At 46.6% G+C, this 20,032-nt stretch overlaps 1 protein-coding gene across 3 annotated transcripts in view; it reads right to left on the reverse strand.

Moving 5' to 3' along the window:
* Positions 1-20,032, reverse strand: part of RAB7A (RAB7A, member RAS oncogene family) — a 72,307-nt gene that overhangs the window by 3,926 nt on the left and 48,349 nt on the right. For 2 of the 3 annotated variants that reach the window (XM_047782327.1, XM_047782336.1), the window contains 4 exons: positions 17,662-17,722; positions 14,830-14,956; positions 2,324-2,542; positions 932-1,060 (listed from right to left, as the gene is read on the reverse strand). In XM_047782327.1, coding sequence (XP_047638283.1) covers positions 932-1,060; positions 2,324-2,542; positions 14,830-14,956; positions 17,662-17,714 — 528 coding nt within the window. In that variant the 5' untranslated portion in view covers positions 17,715-17,722. The remainder of the gene's footprint in view (positions 1-931; positions 1,061-2,323; positions 2,543-14,829; positions 14,957-17,661; positions 17,723-20,032) is intronic. The other variant, XM_047782344.1, reaches the window with a different exon arrangement.

Consider the following 20,032-nt stretch of genomic DNA (forward strand, 5'->3'; position numbering starts at 1 on the left):
AGGGATTGAACCTACAATCTCATGGTTACTAGTTGGATTCGCTTCTGCTGTGCCATGATGGGAACTCCCCCATTCTGTCTTAACAGTGGTGGAGGTGGGAGGCCAAACAGTAGCACAGGACACAGGGTCAGTGGACTAAAGGAAGTGCTGAATTTTTTTTTTTCTTTGCTTTTTTAGGGCCATACATGCTGGCCTATACCACAGCCACAGCAACACAGGATCTGAGCCTCCTATGCAACCTACACCACAGCTCATAGCAACACCAGGTCCTTAACCCACTGAACAAGGCCAGGGATCAAACCCTATTCCTCATGGATACTAGTTGAGTTCATAACCTGTTGAGCTGCAGTGGGAACTCTGGAAGTGCTGAATTTTAATTGCGCAAACTCCAGAATGAGAAGAGCGCTGAACCTCAAGGCTCGGGTGTGCACTCTCCAGTCACTGAGCACATGCAGGGCAACAAAGCCACCCAGAAGCACCCCCCCTCCCCCGCCAACCCCACTGACACAGAGAAAGAGCACCCTGTTCTAAACCAGAAGAACAAGATATCCCGAAGAAACTGAAGAGACAAAAACTTAGAGCCTGGGAATAAATTCTGCAAAAAATAAATGCAAATAAAAGTAACAGTAACAGACAAAACCCCAACCAGATCCAATGAGAGGCAGTAGAGTTGGGACTGGAATTCAAGTTCCCTCCCTAACCAGGAAAAGGAAGCTAAAGAGGGCCCTCTAGAGGCCCGACTTCAACAGCTGCAAAGGTGCCAGTCAGACAAGGGCAGCCTTAGCTGACCTTCCCATTGCTCTCCACCACTGAAGTTACTGACCAACAAATGGCCTTCCTGAAAGCTTTAGCAGAACATGTCATTACCGTCCCAGATAATGACAGCTAGGAGAGAAGGGTAAGGACAAGACAGGCAGGGGCTGAGACCCACCTGCTTCAGCGCATTCCGAGCGATCGTCTGGAAGGCCTGCTCCACATTGATGGCCTCCTTGGCGCTGGTCTCAAAGTAAGGAATGTTGTTTTTGCTGTAGCACCAGGCCTGCGCCCGCTTCGTGGCCACCTAGAAGGAGAGGCATGTGTGCTCAAGACAGGGCTGCCCGGCATGGCTGCTATCCTGCCCAGAAGGGCCGTGATCCCCGTCCACAGGAGATGCTGGCTATGTGCCCACCGCCACCCTGGCTACAGCCACAGCTCCCAGTAAACACGCAGCAGCCCATGAAGAAAAGCCTCATCTCCTGTGGAACCTTGGGGGTCCGCAGCTTGGGAAACACCTGGAGGCTTGGTTGTCAGGCCTGAAGCCCTTTCCCTGTCACCACCCGTTATATCACCTGTGCCACATCCCCAAGGGCCCAAATCCTGCAGCTCCCACCCCACCTCCAACCCATTCTCCGCATGAAAGGAGAACTAGGTTACTGAGGGAAGATGGGAAAGCCGAGCTCTAATTAAGACATACTCTCTGTCCCCAGGGAGATGCTACTTGAAGGTAAACCAGAGCAATCCTACTCAAAACCTCAGGGACCTTTTGTATGCGTGGAGACCTAGGCAGGCTCTGAAGACAACAATATCTAAACCCCTCCTGGGGATGGGGGAACGAGGTGCAGAGGCACAGGCAGTAGGTCAGAGTCAGCCAGGGACAGTGTGGGGATGTAAGCCGGTCTCCTGGCCCTGGTCCTCAGAGGCAGCTGGCGTGGAGGCAGTGCACCCCCAGCACTCCGGGCTCGGCATAGAACGTGCCAAACTCACAAAGCCCCTCAGAAGCAGGTGGCTCTCAAAGAACACGAAAGTGACAGTGGTCCCCAGAATGTTCCTCCTGGCCAGCAGCTCCCAGCACCATCTCCAGGTCAGAAGACTCTGGCCAGATGACAGAGCCCACTCGAGAAGCATCCCCCACTTAGCAATTGTGACGTGGACTGCAGATCAGGTCTGCCTCTAAGTTCCAGAGACTGAATCCCACATGGCCTTAAGTCACGTCACTTCCCTTAGGCCAGGAGGGACAGCCAGCATGGGCAAGTCCAGAATGGACTCGCCCCTCTGTGGGCATAACTTGAAAGGGAATGCCACTGCACCCCCCTGCCAGGGGGCCAAGGCCTTTCCAAGATAAGGAAGCCTGGGGCTGGGCAGGCAGGTAACAAGGTGGTGGTCCCGCCCCTGCCCCACAAGGGGGCGCACCCAGCCCAACAGATCCTTGAGGCACCTGGCTTTTTGCTAAGGAAATCTAAAAACTTTACCAGTCACCCAAAAAGTAGCTGCCACTTTTTAAAGAAAGCCTTTTCACGATTTAGGGGCTATAATCTAAATGCCTTCCACCACCTTCAGCACTCACCTGTCTGTTTTCGAGGTCGATCTTGTTTCCCAACACAACAAAGGGGAAGTTTTCGGGATCCCGGGGACTGGCCTGGATGAGAAACTCATCTCTCCAGCTATCCAGGGTTTTGAATGTGTTGGGGGCAGTCACATCAAACACCAGAACGCAGCAGTCTGCGCCTCTGTAGAAGGCCACGCCAAGAGACTGGAACCGTTCCTGTCCGGCTGTGTCCCAGATCTGGGGAGACAAAAGGCTTATTCGTGGGGCATGTGGGAAAACTCGGCATTCCAGGGACCAGCACTTTGGGATTCGGGAAGCGGATGTCAGCACCAGCCTGTCCGAAATACCCGACCAACAGCAGGTATGTGTGCCTGAGCCCCTGCCTCACCGCCCCCCGACCCCCAAGTCTGGAGGTGCTGGAAGAGTTTTCATCTTGATCCAGGTGGTCACATGGGTGGATATTTATGTAAAATCTGCACTATAAACAAGATGTACCCCATGGCAACTTTCTGGGGGTGATGAAAATATGGAGAAGGGATTATTCACTGAATTGTACATTTAAATCTATGTATTTTACTGTATATAAAGCTGACCTGTTAAAGAAAATCAGTGTGTTTTATCTACATTACACCTCAAATAACAAAACAAAAGTGCCAAGAGAGACAGATACAGACAGACAGACAGAGATAAGCACAAACACACAGGTAAGAGACGGACATGGGGAGAGGTAGAGACAGGGACACACAAAGAGACAGAGAGAGAGACCTAAATACACAGAGACGGGGAGACAGTAAGGGGAAAAAGGCAAGGAGATCACCACAGAGCAGATGAAGGTAACTTCTGACCAAAGGAGCCCCAGGTGCTGCTGACCAGCTCAAGGAACTCCCATCATTCGTTGTCATTCAAGGTTCAAGAGCAAGGGTGGATTTCATCAATGCCCCAGATCCCAACAGTACCCAGTCGGCCTGGAGAGATGGCCAATGTTCCCAGGAAGGTTCCCAGAGCCCATCAACAGTGAGCCATAGGGTCTGAGGCTGAGGGCAGTATCTTCCAGCCGATAGGGTCTTCAACTGTAGATCCAGTGTCCATTTGCAGGAAACCACTGGGCTTGAGAACTACACAAGAATCTGGACCATTCTCATAACCCAAATAAACTCCACCTTTAATGTCCAGATCAGCAGCCAACTATCCAAAGGCCCAAGGTTTAGACCAAAATGGACTGCAGATTGCGCAGCTACACTTGAACCTCCAGAACCATGTTCTGCAAAAGGAGGGCTGCACTCCTCTGGGAAGCCCCTCTCAGGCAGCCAGCCCTGCCTCCCAAGACCCAGAGCACTTGGGGACACGTTAGCTGCCCACCCTGGCCACACACAGACTGACCTTCCAGTTCAGGCAGAAAGAACCTCATCGTACAAAAGGAGGCCATGGCGCTGGGTCAGAGGGTGTGTATACGGAGCAGGGCAGGAAGTCCAACAGGGCTGTGCTACAGGGGTGACATTTCCCTGTTACCAAGCTCATGACGCCTAAAGCCCACAACACCTCCCAAGATGCTCTCCAGGAGTCCTGAGACGGTGCGCTAACCCAGAAGGCTGGTCTGTCCTTGGGGACTGGTTCAAACAGCACCATGGCAAACGGGCACAGAGCCCAAACATAAGTGCCATCTGGAAAGCTGGGAGTGGCAGCTTCCGAAGCCCTAAAGGCAGTTCCAATAAAGCAGACAGACCACATGGGCCAAGCTACACTCAGAGTGCATGCTGGGAGGGGCTGTGTGTCACTGCCCTCTGAGGAGGGCAGTGCTGAGAAGGCCACTGAGCCTTTCTCTCCAGCGCACGTGACCTTCCACACTCAGCGCATGGCGACATGGCCAATGCTGGGTCACACACTTGGTAGCAGGGAGCCAGCCCCTGGCAGCCCATACCCTTTCAGGGAAATACTGACCAATACATGCTCCAAGTGCTCTGGGAAGGACCTCCCCAGTGGCCATGGGAAGTCAGCCTGCAGGAGTGGAGTCAAGAGCTGCTGTGAATGCCCACATGTGGCAGAAGTGCCGAGACCCCAGGTAAAGGAAGCAGCCCCTAGGAACCAGGGGAAGTGACTGCAGGGTGATGGGCAACACAAGAAAATGCAGCCCAGGCGCAGCAGGCACTTACACTGCCCGGCTCCCACAATGAGCAAAGTACCCATATGCAAGCAAAACAGGGTGTCTAGGGACAGAGGACCAGGGGTGGGTATGCCGTGCCAATCACTATGCGCTCTTCTTCTCAGAGTCCTACACTGAATACCTGTCTCCAAGTGGAAGGATGAGCCTATGAGCCTTTTCTCATTAAAGAGGACTGAGGCGGAGGGGTCAAGAACTCTGTCAGACAGTAAAATGCAAATATACAACCATTCCCGCAAAAAAGAATGTAACAAAGAAAAATTTTAAAACAGAATTTACATATAGACATGGACAAAATTTTTAAAAAGTTTTTTTTCCATTAGGAAAGCAACATTGTTGAGTTCCTTGGTGGCGCAGTAAATTAATGATCTAGTATTGGCACGGCAGTGCTGCTGTGATGTAGGTTCAATTCCTGGCCTGGTTCCATATGTCACAGGTGCAGCCCAAAAGTAAATTAATATTTTTTAAAAAGAAATGTAACACTGTTACTATATAGACATCCGGATAAGTAAAGCAAAGGCCCCCAAAGCCCTGAAACACTTGGCCTCCTCCCACACTGGGACCATCTTCATTTGCTCATGTCCTAGCTTAGGTATCCGTGCTGCAGGGGGGGACTGAGGTGAAATCCTACAGTTGCCCCACAAAACACAACTGGCAACGCCTCACATGTGTACTACTGCCCAATGACTCAGCAAACCACTTCATTCTTTTTTTAAAAATACACGGCTAGGAGTTCCCTTTCGGTCTAGCCAGTTAATGACCCAGCATTGTCTCTGTTGTGGCTCAAGTGGCTGGTGTGGCACAGGTTTGATCCCTGGCCTGGGAACTTCTGCATGCTGTGAGGATGGCCAAAACAAATAAAAAAACCCGCTGCTGCCAGTTTTTCATAGTTACAATCAACTCAGCACCAAACATTATCACAAAGGACCTTCCCCGTATTTCAGATTGCTTTTTTTTTAAGGGCATATGGAGGTTCCCAGGCTTAGGGGTCCAATCGGAGCTATAGCTGCTGGCTTTTACCACAGCTACAGCAACATCAGATCCAAGCCACATCTGCATCTGCGACCTACACTACAGCTCACGGCAGCGCCGGATCCTTAACCCACTGAGAGAGGCCAGGGATGGAACCCACAGCCTCATGGTTCCTAGTCAGATCCGTTTCTGCTGCACAAAGACGAGAATTCCCAGATTGCTTCTTTAGGACAGGATCCCAAGAGCAGAATTATTTAAGAACTTTATTATTCCTGGGTGAAACCAAAAAGTTTTGGAACTGAGATACAGAGAAGTCAAAGTAAGGAATTAAAAGTTGAAATTGGCAAGTTTTCAAAGTTAACTTAAAACTTAGAATAGTCCTGTGGCTGTGATCTTTCAAATTTTGGATATTTTAATTGAAGTATTTTATTTTCTAAATTCAAAATACACCCATATATTTATCTATCCACAACTCCAACATGACAAATATTACCCTACAAAAACGTATCACCTCTACAAATAACAAATCCTGGAGAGGGTGTACAGAAAAGGGAACCCTCCTACACTGTTGGTGGGAATGGAAATGGTATAGCCACGATGGAAAACAGTATGGAGGTTCCTCAGAAAACTAAATATAAAGCTATCTTAGAATCCAGCAATCCACACTCCTGGGCATATATCCGGACAAAACTATAATTCAAAAAGATACATGCATCCATATGTTCACAGCAGCACTTTATTCACAAGAGCCATGTCATGGAAGCAATCCAAATGTCCATCAACAGATGAATGGATTAAGAAGATGTGGTACACATACAGAATACTACTCAGCCATAAAAAAGAACAAAACAGTGCCATTTGCGGCAACATGGATGAAACTAGAGATTCTGGCAACATGGATGGAACTAGAGATTCTCATACTAAGTGAAGTAAGTCTGAAGGAGAAAGACAAATACCATATCAATTATATGTGGAATCTAAAATAGGGTGCAAATGAACCTATCTACAAAACAGAAATAGACTCAAAGCCCTCAAGAACAGATTTGTGGTTGCCAAGGAGGAGGGACCCCAAGCCCAGGAAATTCCATATGCCACAACTGCAGCCCGAAAAAGAGAAAAAAAAAATTCCTTACATTGTTCAGGAAGAAGCTAGAAATCAATCAATATTAATTAAACATTAGATGGAGTAAAGTGTGCATAAAAAATTTAAAGGTAGCTCATGAAGCCATAGTAATTTAAACAGTATGATGTTACAGAGATCCACATATCAATGAACAGACAGCACAGAAAGGGCACAACTAGCTGGACAGTGGGTAGGTGGGAAGTGGCTTTGCAGAAGAATGGGGAAAGGAGGGGCTGGGCATATAGAGGCCTGGGTTTCCCTTTGGTGGGGCGCAGCCAGAGGGTTCAAGACCTAGATGGAAAAACAAAATGAAAATCTTTAAAATGAGAATACTTTTTTTTTTTTAATTTAACTGTAGGCATTTAAAATTAAGAAAGCAGGAGTTCCCACTGTGGCTCAGGGGTAATGAAGCATATCCATTAGGATGAGGGTTCAATCCCTGGCCTCATTCAGTGGGTTAAGGATCGGGTGCTGCCGTGAGCTGTGTGTGGTGTAGGTTGAAGATGCAGCTCGGATCCTGTGTTGCTGTGTGTTGTAGGCTGGTAGCTACAGCTCCAATTCAGCCCCTAGCCTGGGAACTTCCTTGTGCCAAAGGTGCAGCCCTAAAAAGACAAAACAATAACAAATAAAATAGAGAAAGCCCAAATCTTAAAAGATTAAAGACTGATTACAGTAAATATCTGAATAACGTGATTCCATATAACTACAAGACACTAAGAGAAAATGCTTGTAACAATGCATAAGAGTATCTAGTCAGCACATGACCCAGCAGACAGCTAGGTGGAAGACCTTAACAGGCAAGTCTCAGAAGAAACCTTAAGGTCCAGTGGCCTGACTACAGGGAATTGCAAATTCATTTTTATTTTTTTCTTCTTTTTATTTTTTTGTCTTTTTAGGGTCCCACCTGTGGCACATGGAGGTTCCCAGGCTAGGGGACTAATCGGACCTGTAGCTGCTGGCCTACACCACAGCTGAAGCAACGCCGGATCCTTAACCCATTGAGCAAGGCCAGGGATTGAACCCACAACCTCAGGGTTCCTAGTCTGATTCGTTTCCGCTGCACCACGACGGGAACTCTGGGAATTGCAAATTTAAAAGGCTGACAAACTCAAGTTTTGGTTGGAAGTGTAGACTTTCAAACTGATGGTGGGAATATATCAGTCCAACCTTTCTATTATTAGTGATGATTTTTTTGTCTTTTTACGGCCACACCCACAGCATATGGAAGTTCCCAGGCTACGGACTGAATCGGGGCTGCAGCTGTCGGCTTACAACACAGCAACAGCAACGCAGGATCCAAGCCATGTCTGCATCCTAAACCACAGCTCATAGCACCCTGACCCACTTGAGTGAGGCTGGGATCAAACCCCCATCCTCATAGATAACTAGTCGGTTTATTAACTGGCTGAGCCACAATGGGAACTCCAACATACTCTTAATATTAGGATTATAATTCTACAAAGAGATCCATGCATACAATTAAATTAATCTCAGTTTATCTTCCTATCCCAAACCTTTCCAAATGAAATCACCTTCCCTCTGCCTGGAGTACATCTTTAGAATTCCTGCCAGTGGAGCTCAGGGATGTAGGTACTTTCCTTCTTGGAGGAGGGTATTTCCAGTGGGGACGGGACACTAAGGTGACAATTATCTCAGATTCTCATCATCATCCTCTCTGCTGCTCCTTTCCAGGTCATGTTTCCTTTGTCCTCAAGTTTATCTTTCTCTCTCTCTCTCTCTCTTTTTTTTTTTTTTGGCTTTTTAGGGCCACACCCATGGCATATGGAGATTCCCAGGCTAGGGGTCGAATTGGAGTTGCAGCCTCCAGCCTACACCATAGCCACAGCAACATGGAATCTGAGGCAGCAGAAACTTTCCTTTTTTTTTTTTTTTTTTGTCTTTTCTAGGGCTGCACCCGTGGCATATGGAGGTTCCCAGGCTAGGGGTCTAATTGGAGCTGTAGCTGCTGGCCAACACCAGAGCCACAGCAATGGGTGATCCGAGCTGCAAATGCGATCTACACCACAGCTCACAGCTATGCCAGATCCTTAACCCACTGAGCGAGGCCAGGTATTGAACCCACAAACTCATGGTTCCTAGTCAAATTTGTTAACCACTGAGCCACGACGGGAACTCCCCTCCTTTTTTTTTTTTTTTTTTTTGTGTCTGTGCCTGAGGGATATAGAACTTCCTGAGTCAGGGATTGAACCCACACCACAGCAGCAACCCAAGCTGCTGCAGTGACAACACCAGATCCTTAACCCAATGAGCCACAAGAAAACCTCCACATGGAGCTCCCGTCACGGCACAGCAGAAATGAATCCAACTAGAAACCATGAGGTTTCAGGTTCGATCCCTGGCCTTGTTCAGTGGGTTATGGATCCGGCGTTGCCGTGAGCCGTGGTGTAGGTTGCAGACGTGGCTCGGATCCAGCATTGCTGTGGCTCTGGCGTAGGCTGGCAGCAACAGCTCAGATTAGACCCCTAGCCTGGGAACCTCCATGTGCCTCAGGTGCGGCCCTAAAAGGACAAAAGACCAAAAAAAAAGGAAAAGAAAAAAAAAAAGAAAACCTGCACAACTGCTCACTTAAACTGTAGGTGCTATGGATCTTGGAAGTGTGGATCCCAAAGACATTCATTCCTCTCCCTTCTTCTGAAGGACAAGCAGAGGCTCTCCAAGGGAGGCCAGCCTGCCAGAATCCTGAGACAGAGCCAGGATGGCCTCAGAGGGATTGCCCAGCCTCAGTCAGCTTCCTGACCTAGAGAGCTGACAGCCAGATGGTACCAGAACCCCAAGCAGCAATGACCCATCACCCGTCACAGCTAAAGGACAAGGCTGGCTTCTTGGTGGGCCCAGCTAGTGTGCTTCCCTGGGTTGTCTCCATAACCACAGCCATCGGCTCCTGGACAGATCACATCACATTTCCAACATGTTACTGGCCTTGTTCAACTGAGCGGGTATGTTCACCAACTTGTGGGAAAATGACTCCATTCCTGTGTCCTGTTTCTAGACTTTTAACATCTCTGAGTGGCTGGGCCATGGCCCTATGGCTATTTGTGATTTGCCAGGGAGGGCCAGCCATTGCTGACAGCTCAGTGTTGGCCCGGACGGTGTATCTGCCGCAGATCCTGTTGTGTACCCTTCGATACTGCAGTGCCTACCTGGGACGTTCAAGCATGAGGGGTGAAGCAGCTCGAGGGGGAGCCTCTGGGATGCTGGCAGCATTCTCTTTCCTTTTTTTTTTCTTTTTTTTTTAGGGCCACACGTGTAGCACACAGAGGTTCCCAAGCTAGGGGTTGCATCAGAGCTGCAGCTGCTGGCCTGCACCACAGCCACAGCAACGCCAGATCCAAGCCACATCTGTGACCTACACCACAGCTCACGGCAACGTCAGATCCTCAACCCACTGAATGAGGAGGCCAGGGATCGAACCCACAACCTCATAGATTCTACCTAGTCGTGTTCGTTAACTACTGAGCCATGAAGGGAATTCCCAAGTTTGTCTCTTTAAAAAAATTTCATCTTGATTTTTCTAGACTTCTTTGTTTTTCTTGGGATTTGGGCTTCCTGAATCTATGGATTGGTGCCACATCAATTCTGGAAAATTTTCAGCAAATATTATTTTTGATCTATCCACCTGTCTGAGACTGAGGCAATGTAGTTCCTCTTTCTTCCTCTTTTCCATTTCCCAACATTCTCCTCCTTTCAGCACTCTTCTGGTGCAGCCCAACTGCTGCTAAAAACATTCTCTAAATTTACAAGTGCTGGTCAGGGCATTTCATTTTTAGAAGTTCTAAAAAAAAAAATATATATATATATATATATATATATATATATAGGAGTTCCCGTCGTGGTGCAGTGGTTAACGAATCTGACTAGGAACCATGAGGTTGCGGGTTCGGTCCCTGCCCTTGCTCAGTGGGTTAACGATCCGGCGTTGCCGTGAGCTGTGGTGTAGGTTGCAGACGGGGTTCGGATCCCACGTTGCTGTGGCTCTGGCGTAGGCTGGTGGCTACAGCTCCAATTAGACCCCTAGCCTGGGAACCTCCATATGCCGAGGGAGCGGCCTAAGAAATAGCAAAAAGACAAAAAAAAAAAAAAAGATGAACCAAAAAAAGTTCTACTGACCCACGCCACCTGCTTAGTTTTGTCTCTGCAGATACATAAGACTGCTTTATTTCTTTAAATACAAAACCCACTCTGAATTGCCAGGGAGGTTTGCACTGGTTCCTGCCTTGCTGTCTGACTTGAATTATCTTTTACTTGCAAGCTGCTAAAAGCCTGTGAAACACAGGTGAGGATTCCTCACGATCTAGGATGATGATGCCTTTGTCAGCGATGATGGTCTTCCTGTAACTTGAGTCTTTTAAACTGGCCGTGGAAGGAGAGAGGCAGCCTTTCCAACCTGAGGACCACGGTCTTTCATACACTTTCCAGACTGCGCTTGGCACCGTGGACTCCCCAGAGGTCCCAGCCTGAAGTACATGTGGGGTCTTTTAGAAGCAAGGCCCCGTGCCAGACGGGGCCAGGTCTTGCTTCTACCTCTGCCCACGTGGCTTACCAGAAGCCCACCGTAGTCCACCTGGCTCTCCTGCTACAGGAAGTAGCTCTGTCCAGCAGGGGTGGGGGGTGGGGGAAGAACTCATGCCATCCAGGCCACATTCGACCCAGCACCAAAGACATACCCCAATCCCCTCAGCTTTCTGTCGCTGCCGAGAACTCATCTGTCTGACTGCTGTCCCTTTATCTGTCTTTGCTCTCCACTTGCCTTAGGATTCTGATTTCTGGTGCTCCATAATTTTGAGTTTTCTTTGTGGTAATTGGCTCAGCTCTTAATGTTGAAGTTTACTGTTTTCTTCAGCTGTGTCTAATCTGCCATTTCACTCTTTGGTTTATTTCAATGACTGTTTTTTCACTTCCTAAAAGTTCTAAGTGTTCCATATCCTCATTTTTCACAGCGTCCCTTTCCATTACAGTTTCCATTCCTTTTGAAGAGATCGCTAGTCATCGTGAACATTTTCTGCAGTACATTATTTCCTCATGTGCCTATGAGCTCATCCTCTGCCCAGAAGCTGTAGAGCTCTCTACAGAGTGGCCTTCTCTTTATTTCTGCCAGGATGGCAGAGGCCTATGACATACAGAGTATAATGCGGGAGCCCACATACAAGCACGGTGGGACCCACAGTCTCCAAGCAGGAGACCAAGCGGCAAAGCCGGTACTTCACACACCAGCTTGGCCACTTACTCAGGCTGAGGTTTTAGTCATACTTCAGGCTGCCAGGTGACTATGTGTCTTGACATCCAGGGGGCTTGCAGTTCTACCACCCACCCCCACCAACTCGGGCTGTTCACATCTCTTGTTCATGATGGTTGACAGCGCTCTAGGCCACTTTGTTTGTTTGTTTGTTGTCTTTTTAGGCCCACACCTGAGGCATATGGAAGATCCCAGGCTAGGGGTTGAATGTGACCTGTAGCTGCTGGCCTCCACCACAGCCACAGCAACGTGGGATCCAAGCCACATTTGCGACCTACACCATGGCTCACAGCAACGTCAGATCCTTAACCCACTGAACAAGGCCAGGGATCAAACTTGAGTCCTTATGGATACTAGTTGAGTTTGTTACCAATGAGCCACAATGGGAACTCCCTCTAGCTCCTGTTTTATTTATTTATTCATTTATTTATATTTTAGGGCCACACCCACAGCATATGGAGGTTCCCAGGCTAGGGGTCTAATTGGAGCTGTAGCCGACAGCCTACGCCACAACAACGCAGGATCCGAGACGTTTCTGGAACTTACACCACAGCTCACAACACCAGATCCTTAACCCACTGAGTGAGGCCAGGGATTGAACCTGCAACCTCAAAGTTCCTAGTCGGATTCGTTTCCACTGCGCTACGACAGTACCTCTTAGCCCCTGTTTTAAATCCACAAATCACCAAGGCAGGGGCCTGAGCTTATCACTGGCATTCAGGTCCCTATCCTTTCCTATTATCTACAAATTTCCTTCTTTCAAACTTGGCTTATTTAAACTGTAGTTACACACACACAGATTATTAAAATATAGACGACTTTAGAATATTTTACTAGTTTCAGATATGTATCAAGATTTTTTTCTTTTTAGGGCCACACTCGAGGCATATGGAGGTTCCCAGCCTAGGGGTCAAATTGGAGTTGTAGCCGCCAGCCTACGCCAGAGCCACAGCAACACAGGATTTGAGCCGTGTCCGCAACCTACACCACAGCTCACAGCAATGCCAGATCCTTAACCCACTGAAAGAGGCCAGGGATGGAACCAGAATCCTCTTGGATGCTAGTCGGGTTCATTACCACTGAGCCATAATGGGAACTAAACATAGAATTGCCATATGATCTAGCAATCCCACTCCTGGGCCTGTATCTAGAGAAAACTGTAATTGGAAAAGATCCATGCACTCCCGTGTTCAGCACTATTCACAATAGCCAAGACATGAAAACAACCTAAATGTCCATCAATAGAGCCATGGATAGAAGAGATATGATATATATACACGATGTAATACACGATGTACATATACATGATGTAGCCACGAAAAAGAAGGCAATAGTGCCATTCACAGCAACATGGATGGACCTGGAGATTATCATACTAAGTGAAGTAAGTCAGAAAGGGAATGAGAAATATCATATGATATCACTTATATGTGGAATCTAAAAAAATGACACAAATGAACCTATTTACAAAACAAAATAGATAATCTACAAGGATCTACTGTATGGCACAGCAAACTCAGTAACTTGTAAAAATCTATATGGGAAAAGAATCTGAAAAGGAATGGATATATGTATAAGTGTAACTGAATCACTCTGCTGTACACCTGAAACTAACAACACTGTAAATTTTGAAAAAAAAATATTTTCCCCCTTTTTAGGGTTGAACCTGTGGCATATGGAACCTCCCAGGCTAAGGGTACAATTGGAGCTTCAGATGTCAGTCTACGCCACTGCCACAGCAATGCCAGATCCAAGCCATGCCTGCAACCTACACCACAGCTTGTGGCAACATCAGATCTCTAAGCCACTGAGCAGTACCAGGGATCAAACCCACATCTTATGGATACCAGTCAGGCTCATTACTGCTGAGCCTCAATGGGAACTCCCGAAAACATTTTTTTTAAAACGACACAAAGTTATTACAATACTATTGGCTATAGCTCCTATACTGCACATTTTATAACTGGATGTTTGTACCTCTTAGTCCCCTTGACCTATTTTTGCCCACCCCCAGTTAAGGAGTGAACACCACTGGGAATGGGGGGTCGGGGAGACCCGCCTCAGCTCCATCCTACAGGAGTAAGGTTAGGTATCAAGAAGCCTCATTCTCTGGGAGCATGACATAGCTCAAGGTCAACACATGTAAAAACTTGCACCTGTGACCTGTGCCAATCAAACATTTTGGCCAGCCTGGGGCTTGCTAGGATACCAATGGAGAAGAACCCACTTTTCTCCAGCACAGAAAGGAGGGAACACTGCTGTGGAGATAGGAGCTCCCAAAACAAAATCTGGTCTGAACGTTGGAGACTCTGGGATGAGTACAGATGTGAAAAGAGGGCCTTGATGGAAGCTGAGCCGCACAGACAGTTTTGTAAGAGCAGCATATGACAGGGAAGGACTGGGAGGAGATGAAAAAGTGAAGAAGAATTTGTGGCCAGAATGTGAAGGCTTTCAAAGAGCCATGTGAAGGAATCTGTTTTTATCCTAACTGTTGAAAGGGAGGCCCTTGAAAGCAAATTAAGCCAATATATGAAAAAACCAGAATGGCTTAACACAACTTTGGGGGATATAGACAGGACGGCTTATAAGAAACCAGAAAAGTTGGAAAACTACTTTAATGACTGCTGTAAGAACCCAGGAAAGACACAAAGATTTTTTTGGCCTAAAGCATGAGGCAAGGATATTAAGAAAGAGATGAGTTAGGCATTTTTGGAGACATAAGACAGGAATCTGCAGGATGCCACTTAGCACAAAACAACAACAGAAAACCAAAACAACAACAAAAAACAGAAAGACCAGACAAATCTGAACTTTGGAAAAAACAATGAAAAAATTTTACTATGTCTCATGCAAATTTGGGGACTAACTTGTTATCTTTCTTATATTTTATTTGGCAACCCTACCTCTAAGCCAATTACCCATGACTAAAGAACAGAGAAGGGAACAGGCAGGCACAGGAGAAAGGGTCAAGGCTGCAGGACCTGGGCATAGCTGGCCAAGCTGAGACCAGCGCTTACCTGCATTGTGACTAGTCTGTCGTCCACCATCACCTCCTTCGTCAGGAAGTCTGCTCCTATTGTCGCTTTGTACTGATTACTGAACTTCTTGTTCACATACTGGTTCATGAGTGAAGTCTTACCAACTCTGAAATTGGAGAAAAACCAGTTTCAGTCAACTAAGAAGAAACCCGCCTGTCTCAGGGGAACAAGGCCCTGCCCTGTCCCTACTCACTCCCCAGGATCACTCATTTGACCATGTGCTTTCTCCTGGGGCAAAAACACAAGGGTACAGACGTAGAAAAGCTGCTTGTGAGCTGTGGTTCAGCTGGTAGAGCTCAGTGTTATTATTTCTTTCCTTACAGAAGGATGGAAACAAATACTCTCCTCCTAAAAGAAGTGTCAGCAATAAGATCACCCCACTGCCCAAAAATACCTCAGCTGTCCTGGGTGTCTCTCCATTTAGTGCTTGGTGTTCAGTCCAAGAAAATCACAGCCAGAGGAAGCCACTGGCTTCGAGCAGACATACACCGCAGTCGGCCAGTCACTGCTTCAAAGTTCAAAACCCGAAGCAGAAAAAGGACCAATGTTCCATCAAACCAAAATCTACCTCAAAGTATGCTCCTCCAGAGATATTTTCCAGTAAGAAAACCCAACAAGAGAGACAGATAATGTGTGGTTTTTTTTTTAGTGATGAGGTAGTTAGGACAGGCTGACAATAATGCAAGCCTTCCTCACAGCCAAGAATACCTATTTTTCCACAAAGGAACATATTCATCTCATAGGCAGAGGACCTGGAAGTTCAGACACTGCGTTAGGCAGTGTTCTCCACCCCAGGCCACCTGTCCCTGAATTTCTAGGGGAAGAAGTCAGGAAATCTGTAATCAAACAAGGACCTGGAGATCTGTCTCAGGCAAGTTTGGGTAACATAGGCCTAAAATCAAGGCTTTTTTCCCCCCCTGGCCACACCCACAGCATATGGAAGTTCCCGGGCCAGGGATCAAATCTGTGCCACAGCAGTGACCTGAGCTGCTGCAGTGACAACGCCAAATCCTTAACATGCCTAAAAGCAGTCCTTTCAATTCTGACAGCATACCAGTATCACCCAGTGTGTGTGTGTGGGGGGGGGGGGGGGGGAATAGGGGGAGAGGGAGGGAGAATGTGTGTGTGTTTAAGCATTGCCAACTAGGTCCCACCCACTGGTCTGGGCAAATAATAATTTTTAATAGGCTCCTGAGGGGATTAAAAAAGCCAGCCAGGGCAGAAAAATCACTGACTTTTCCAAAGAACTTTGGAACAAGGAGGCATATCTGCACATAATACTTTAGTTTAAAAAATATGTAACCTTCAGTTGATTTAAGCTTTCACTTCAAATGCTCAGTCTGAAAAACAACCCCCTAGATTCTTAACAGCAACAAAAGAACGAGTTAGTTACTCAATCAATGACAGATCCAGGACTAGTTCCAGACTCTTAAACCAGACACAGCAGTAGTAGGACACGGGCACATGCCACTTGAGTGAGCTCTGTAGAAACTGTTTCTCGGAGTTCCCACTGTGGCACAGTGGTTAACGAATCCGACTAGGAATCATGAAGTTGCGGGTTCGTTCCCTGGCCTCGCTCAGTGGGTTAAGGATCCGGTGTTGCCGTGAGCTGTGGTGTAGGTCACAGACGCAGCTCGGATCTGGCATTGCTGTGGCTGTGGTATAGGCTGGTGGCTACAGCTCCGATTCGACCCCTAGCCTGGGAACCTCCATATGCTGTGGGAAGTAGCCCTAGAAAAGGCAAAAAAGGCAAAAAGACAAAAAAAGAAACTGTTTCTCACAGATTGAAAGTCTGTGGCAACCCTGTGCAGAGCAAGTCTGTCAGTGCTATTTTCCCAATAGCATCTGCTCATACCATGTCTGTGTCACACTTTGGTAATTCTCACTATAGCTGAAAATTTTCCGTTATTATTATATTTGTTAGGATGATCTGTGATCAGTGATCTTTAATGTTACTACTGTAAAAAGATTAAGACCCACTGAAGGCTTAAATAATGGTTAGCATTTTCTAACAGTAAAGCATTTTAAAATTAAGGGTGTGCATTGTTATCTTAGACTTAAAGCTACACTTAATAGACTATAATACAATGTAAACATGAATTTTATATGCCCTGGGAAACCAAACAGTTCATGTGACTCACTTTATCACAACATTCACTTTAGGCGGTGGTCTAGAACCAAACCTACAGTAATTCTAAGGTCCACCTGTACTGCACAGTGTGTCCCAAACCGCCTCTCATAGGCATGATGCCAATGGCAACAAATCTACACAAAAAGGACTCTCGCATTTCCTATGTGGCTCAGTGGGTTAAGGACCCGATGTGATTTCTGTGAGGATGAGAGTTTGATCCCTGGCCTCACTCAGCACTGCCACAAGCTTAGGTGCAGGTCACAGACACGGCTGGGATCCCGCATTGCTGTGGCTGTGGCATGGGCCAGCAGCTTGCAGCTCTGATTCAGCCCCTAGCCTATATGCTGCAGGCAGGTGTGGCCCTAAAAAGAAAAACAAAAAACAAACAAACAAAACAAAACAAAACAAACAAAAAAAGGACTACCTATTCCAAGCAGCTCGGGAAAAGGAATCCCATGAAACTATTATTAGCTGAGTTCAAACAGCCGCCCTTCTCCCCACATCACAGCACACACTGGGAAACAAAGGGCTAAGTAACCGGGGATCACTCAGAGAGATGGGCCCTAAAGGCACCTATCAGAGACGGGAACAGAAGATGTTGGCATGGTAGGCATGGGCTCTGGGGAGTGACGATTAAACCCAGGGCAGTCTGTTAGCTCAAGTTTAGGAGGAACACTTACCCAGAATCTCCCAGGATGATAACCTTCAGCAACACTTTCTTCCTAGAGGTCATCCTTCAAACTAGGAGAAAGGAGAAGGCATGTGAGCAGGAGGGGGAACCACCTCCCTTGGCAGCAAGAGCTTGGCCACACAGCGCAGCAGGACCACCTGCCCCAGGGAGTCTGGGGGAATGACCCCTGCATGGATGCTGGGTGGCTCTGGGGCAACACTACCCACACGCAACAGCTCCGACCCGCTTTGTTCAGGCCTCTGCTCAGACATTACTCCTTGGGTGATGGCCTCACCTAGAGCAGCACATATCTCTTTGGAAAGCTCCCACAGCTCCCCAGGAGGGACACATCCAGCACAAGAGCCACAGGTTCCATGACACCCAGGCCTGCACCCGTCAGATGCAATGCCAACCAGGAGACATCTCACCCGGGACAGAGGGTACAGTCTGCCTTTAACGCCATTCGCAGGGAAAACAGCTAGAGTTAACCAAAGGTCAAGTTCTCACTCCATCTTTACTCACACGTATTGTTTACTAATGGTGTTACTGAGTCAAAAGTATAAATATTTTGACAACTTTTGCTAATTCACTCTTTCCTGAAGGATTTCCAAATTTATACCGAAACTATGTTAGAGCCATTAGCAGCATATAGGATAGGATCTAAACAAGAAAACTGACAGTTTTACTGAAGCAAAGAAAATCTGAATAAATGAAGCAATATCTCCAAAAGGAAGCCTTAATGGAAAAATAAGAATTCTTCCCTACTTCAACAATTCCAAAGACTTTTTGGAATTTGATGAAGTAATAACTTTATTCATAAAAAAATTGCACATGAGTCCCTCCCAGAAGAGTAATGACGAGAGGACTTGCCTAATAGTCTCAGAAAGAATATTATAAAAATAGTATTAACAGTGTGGGATGGAATGGGACTAAACAAGAGACTCCAGAAATGAACAATTTAGGCATATACAGCATAATAAAAATTGGCAGAAAAAGGATGGACAATTCACTAAGTACTGAGAGAGCCAGGATAATTTTGGTGAGAATTAAGATCCCTATACCTCAGCTTACAAAGCAAATTCCCAAAGAAGTAAAGATTTAAATGTAAAAAATGCCTATGTATAAAGATGAAAGAAATACATACAGTATTAGGTTTTTCCTGGGTGGGAGGATTACAAATAATTTTCCTTTTTAATATTCACTATGATCTTTCCAGGAGCATGTTACCTTTAAACTCAAAAAGCTATTTGCAGGAGTTCCCGTCATGGCTCAGTGGGTTAGGAACCAACCAGCATCCATGAGGACATGGGTTTGATCTCTGGCCTCATTCAGTGGGTTAAAAATCCATCATTGCCGTGAGCTATGGTATAGGTCACAAATCCAGCTCATATCTGGTATTGCTGTGACTGTGGCTGGCAGCTGTAGCTTGGATTCGACCCCTAGCCTGGGAAATTCCATATGCCACGGGCATAGCCCCAAAAGACACACACACACACACACACACACACACACACACACACATACACACACACAAAGCTATTTCCATCTTGGAGGAAAATATTCACCTGTTGATTTTTCAAGTTATTTTCTGATTACAAAAACCTTCCTTGTTCACCACGACTGCACCTAAGTGCAGACTTTCATCTTCACATAGTGCTTGCTAAACATTCAAGGGTGCAGCAGATGGTACTCAACAGCCAACCCAAAGAAATCCCACATCTTGCTTCACCAGGACACTTGTTAATGTCTTAAAACTGGAAAAGCTAAGAGCTATGTTTTTGTACTTAATGTTCTTCAGGATCAAGAATGGGACACTTGTTTCTAGAAAAGAGATAAGAAAAATACAAAACCAAACCCGGAATAGAACTTCTGCCACAAGAAGTAGTGGCTTTAAAATCCTCACTGGCATTTTCTGCTTTCTGTTACTCATTTGCATAACCATCTTCCTAGATTTCTCAAGACTGGAATTACTTTTAGAAATCCTACAAAAAGTTAGAAATTTCTAACTGGAAAACCGTTCTCTAACACACAGACCACTTCCTTTTAGAGGAGAAACTGAAGCAGGCAGAAAGAACGGAAGAAAGTTGTATGAGATCCCCGATCTGTGGCTTGGAAATGAACATTTTTTCTTTTTGGTCTTTTTAGGGCCACACCCAGGCTAGGGGTCCAATCAGAGCTATAGCCGCTGGCCTACACACACAGCTCATGGCAATGCCGGATCCTTAACCTATTGAACAAGGACAGGGATCGCACCTGTGTCCTCAGGGATACCAGTCAGGTTTGTTAACCGCTGAGCCACTTCAGGAAGTCCTGGAAATGAACATTTTCAATAACATCCATTAATCCATGAATATCTCCCAAAGCCTTTCTAGAAGAAGGAA

The sequence above is a fragment of the Phacochoerus africanus genome, chromosome 1 (genome assembly GCF_016906955.1).
Source record: "Phacochoerus africanus isolate WHEZ1 chromosome 1, ROS_Pafr_v1, whole genome shotgun sequence".
NCBI classification, from domain to species: domain Eukaryota; kingdom Metazoa; phylum Chordata; class Mammalia; order Artiodactyla; family Suidae; genus Phacochoerus; species Phacochoerus africanus.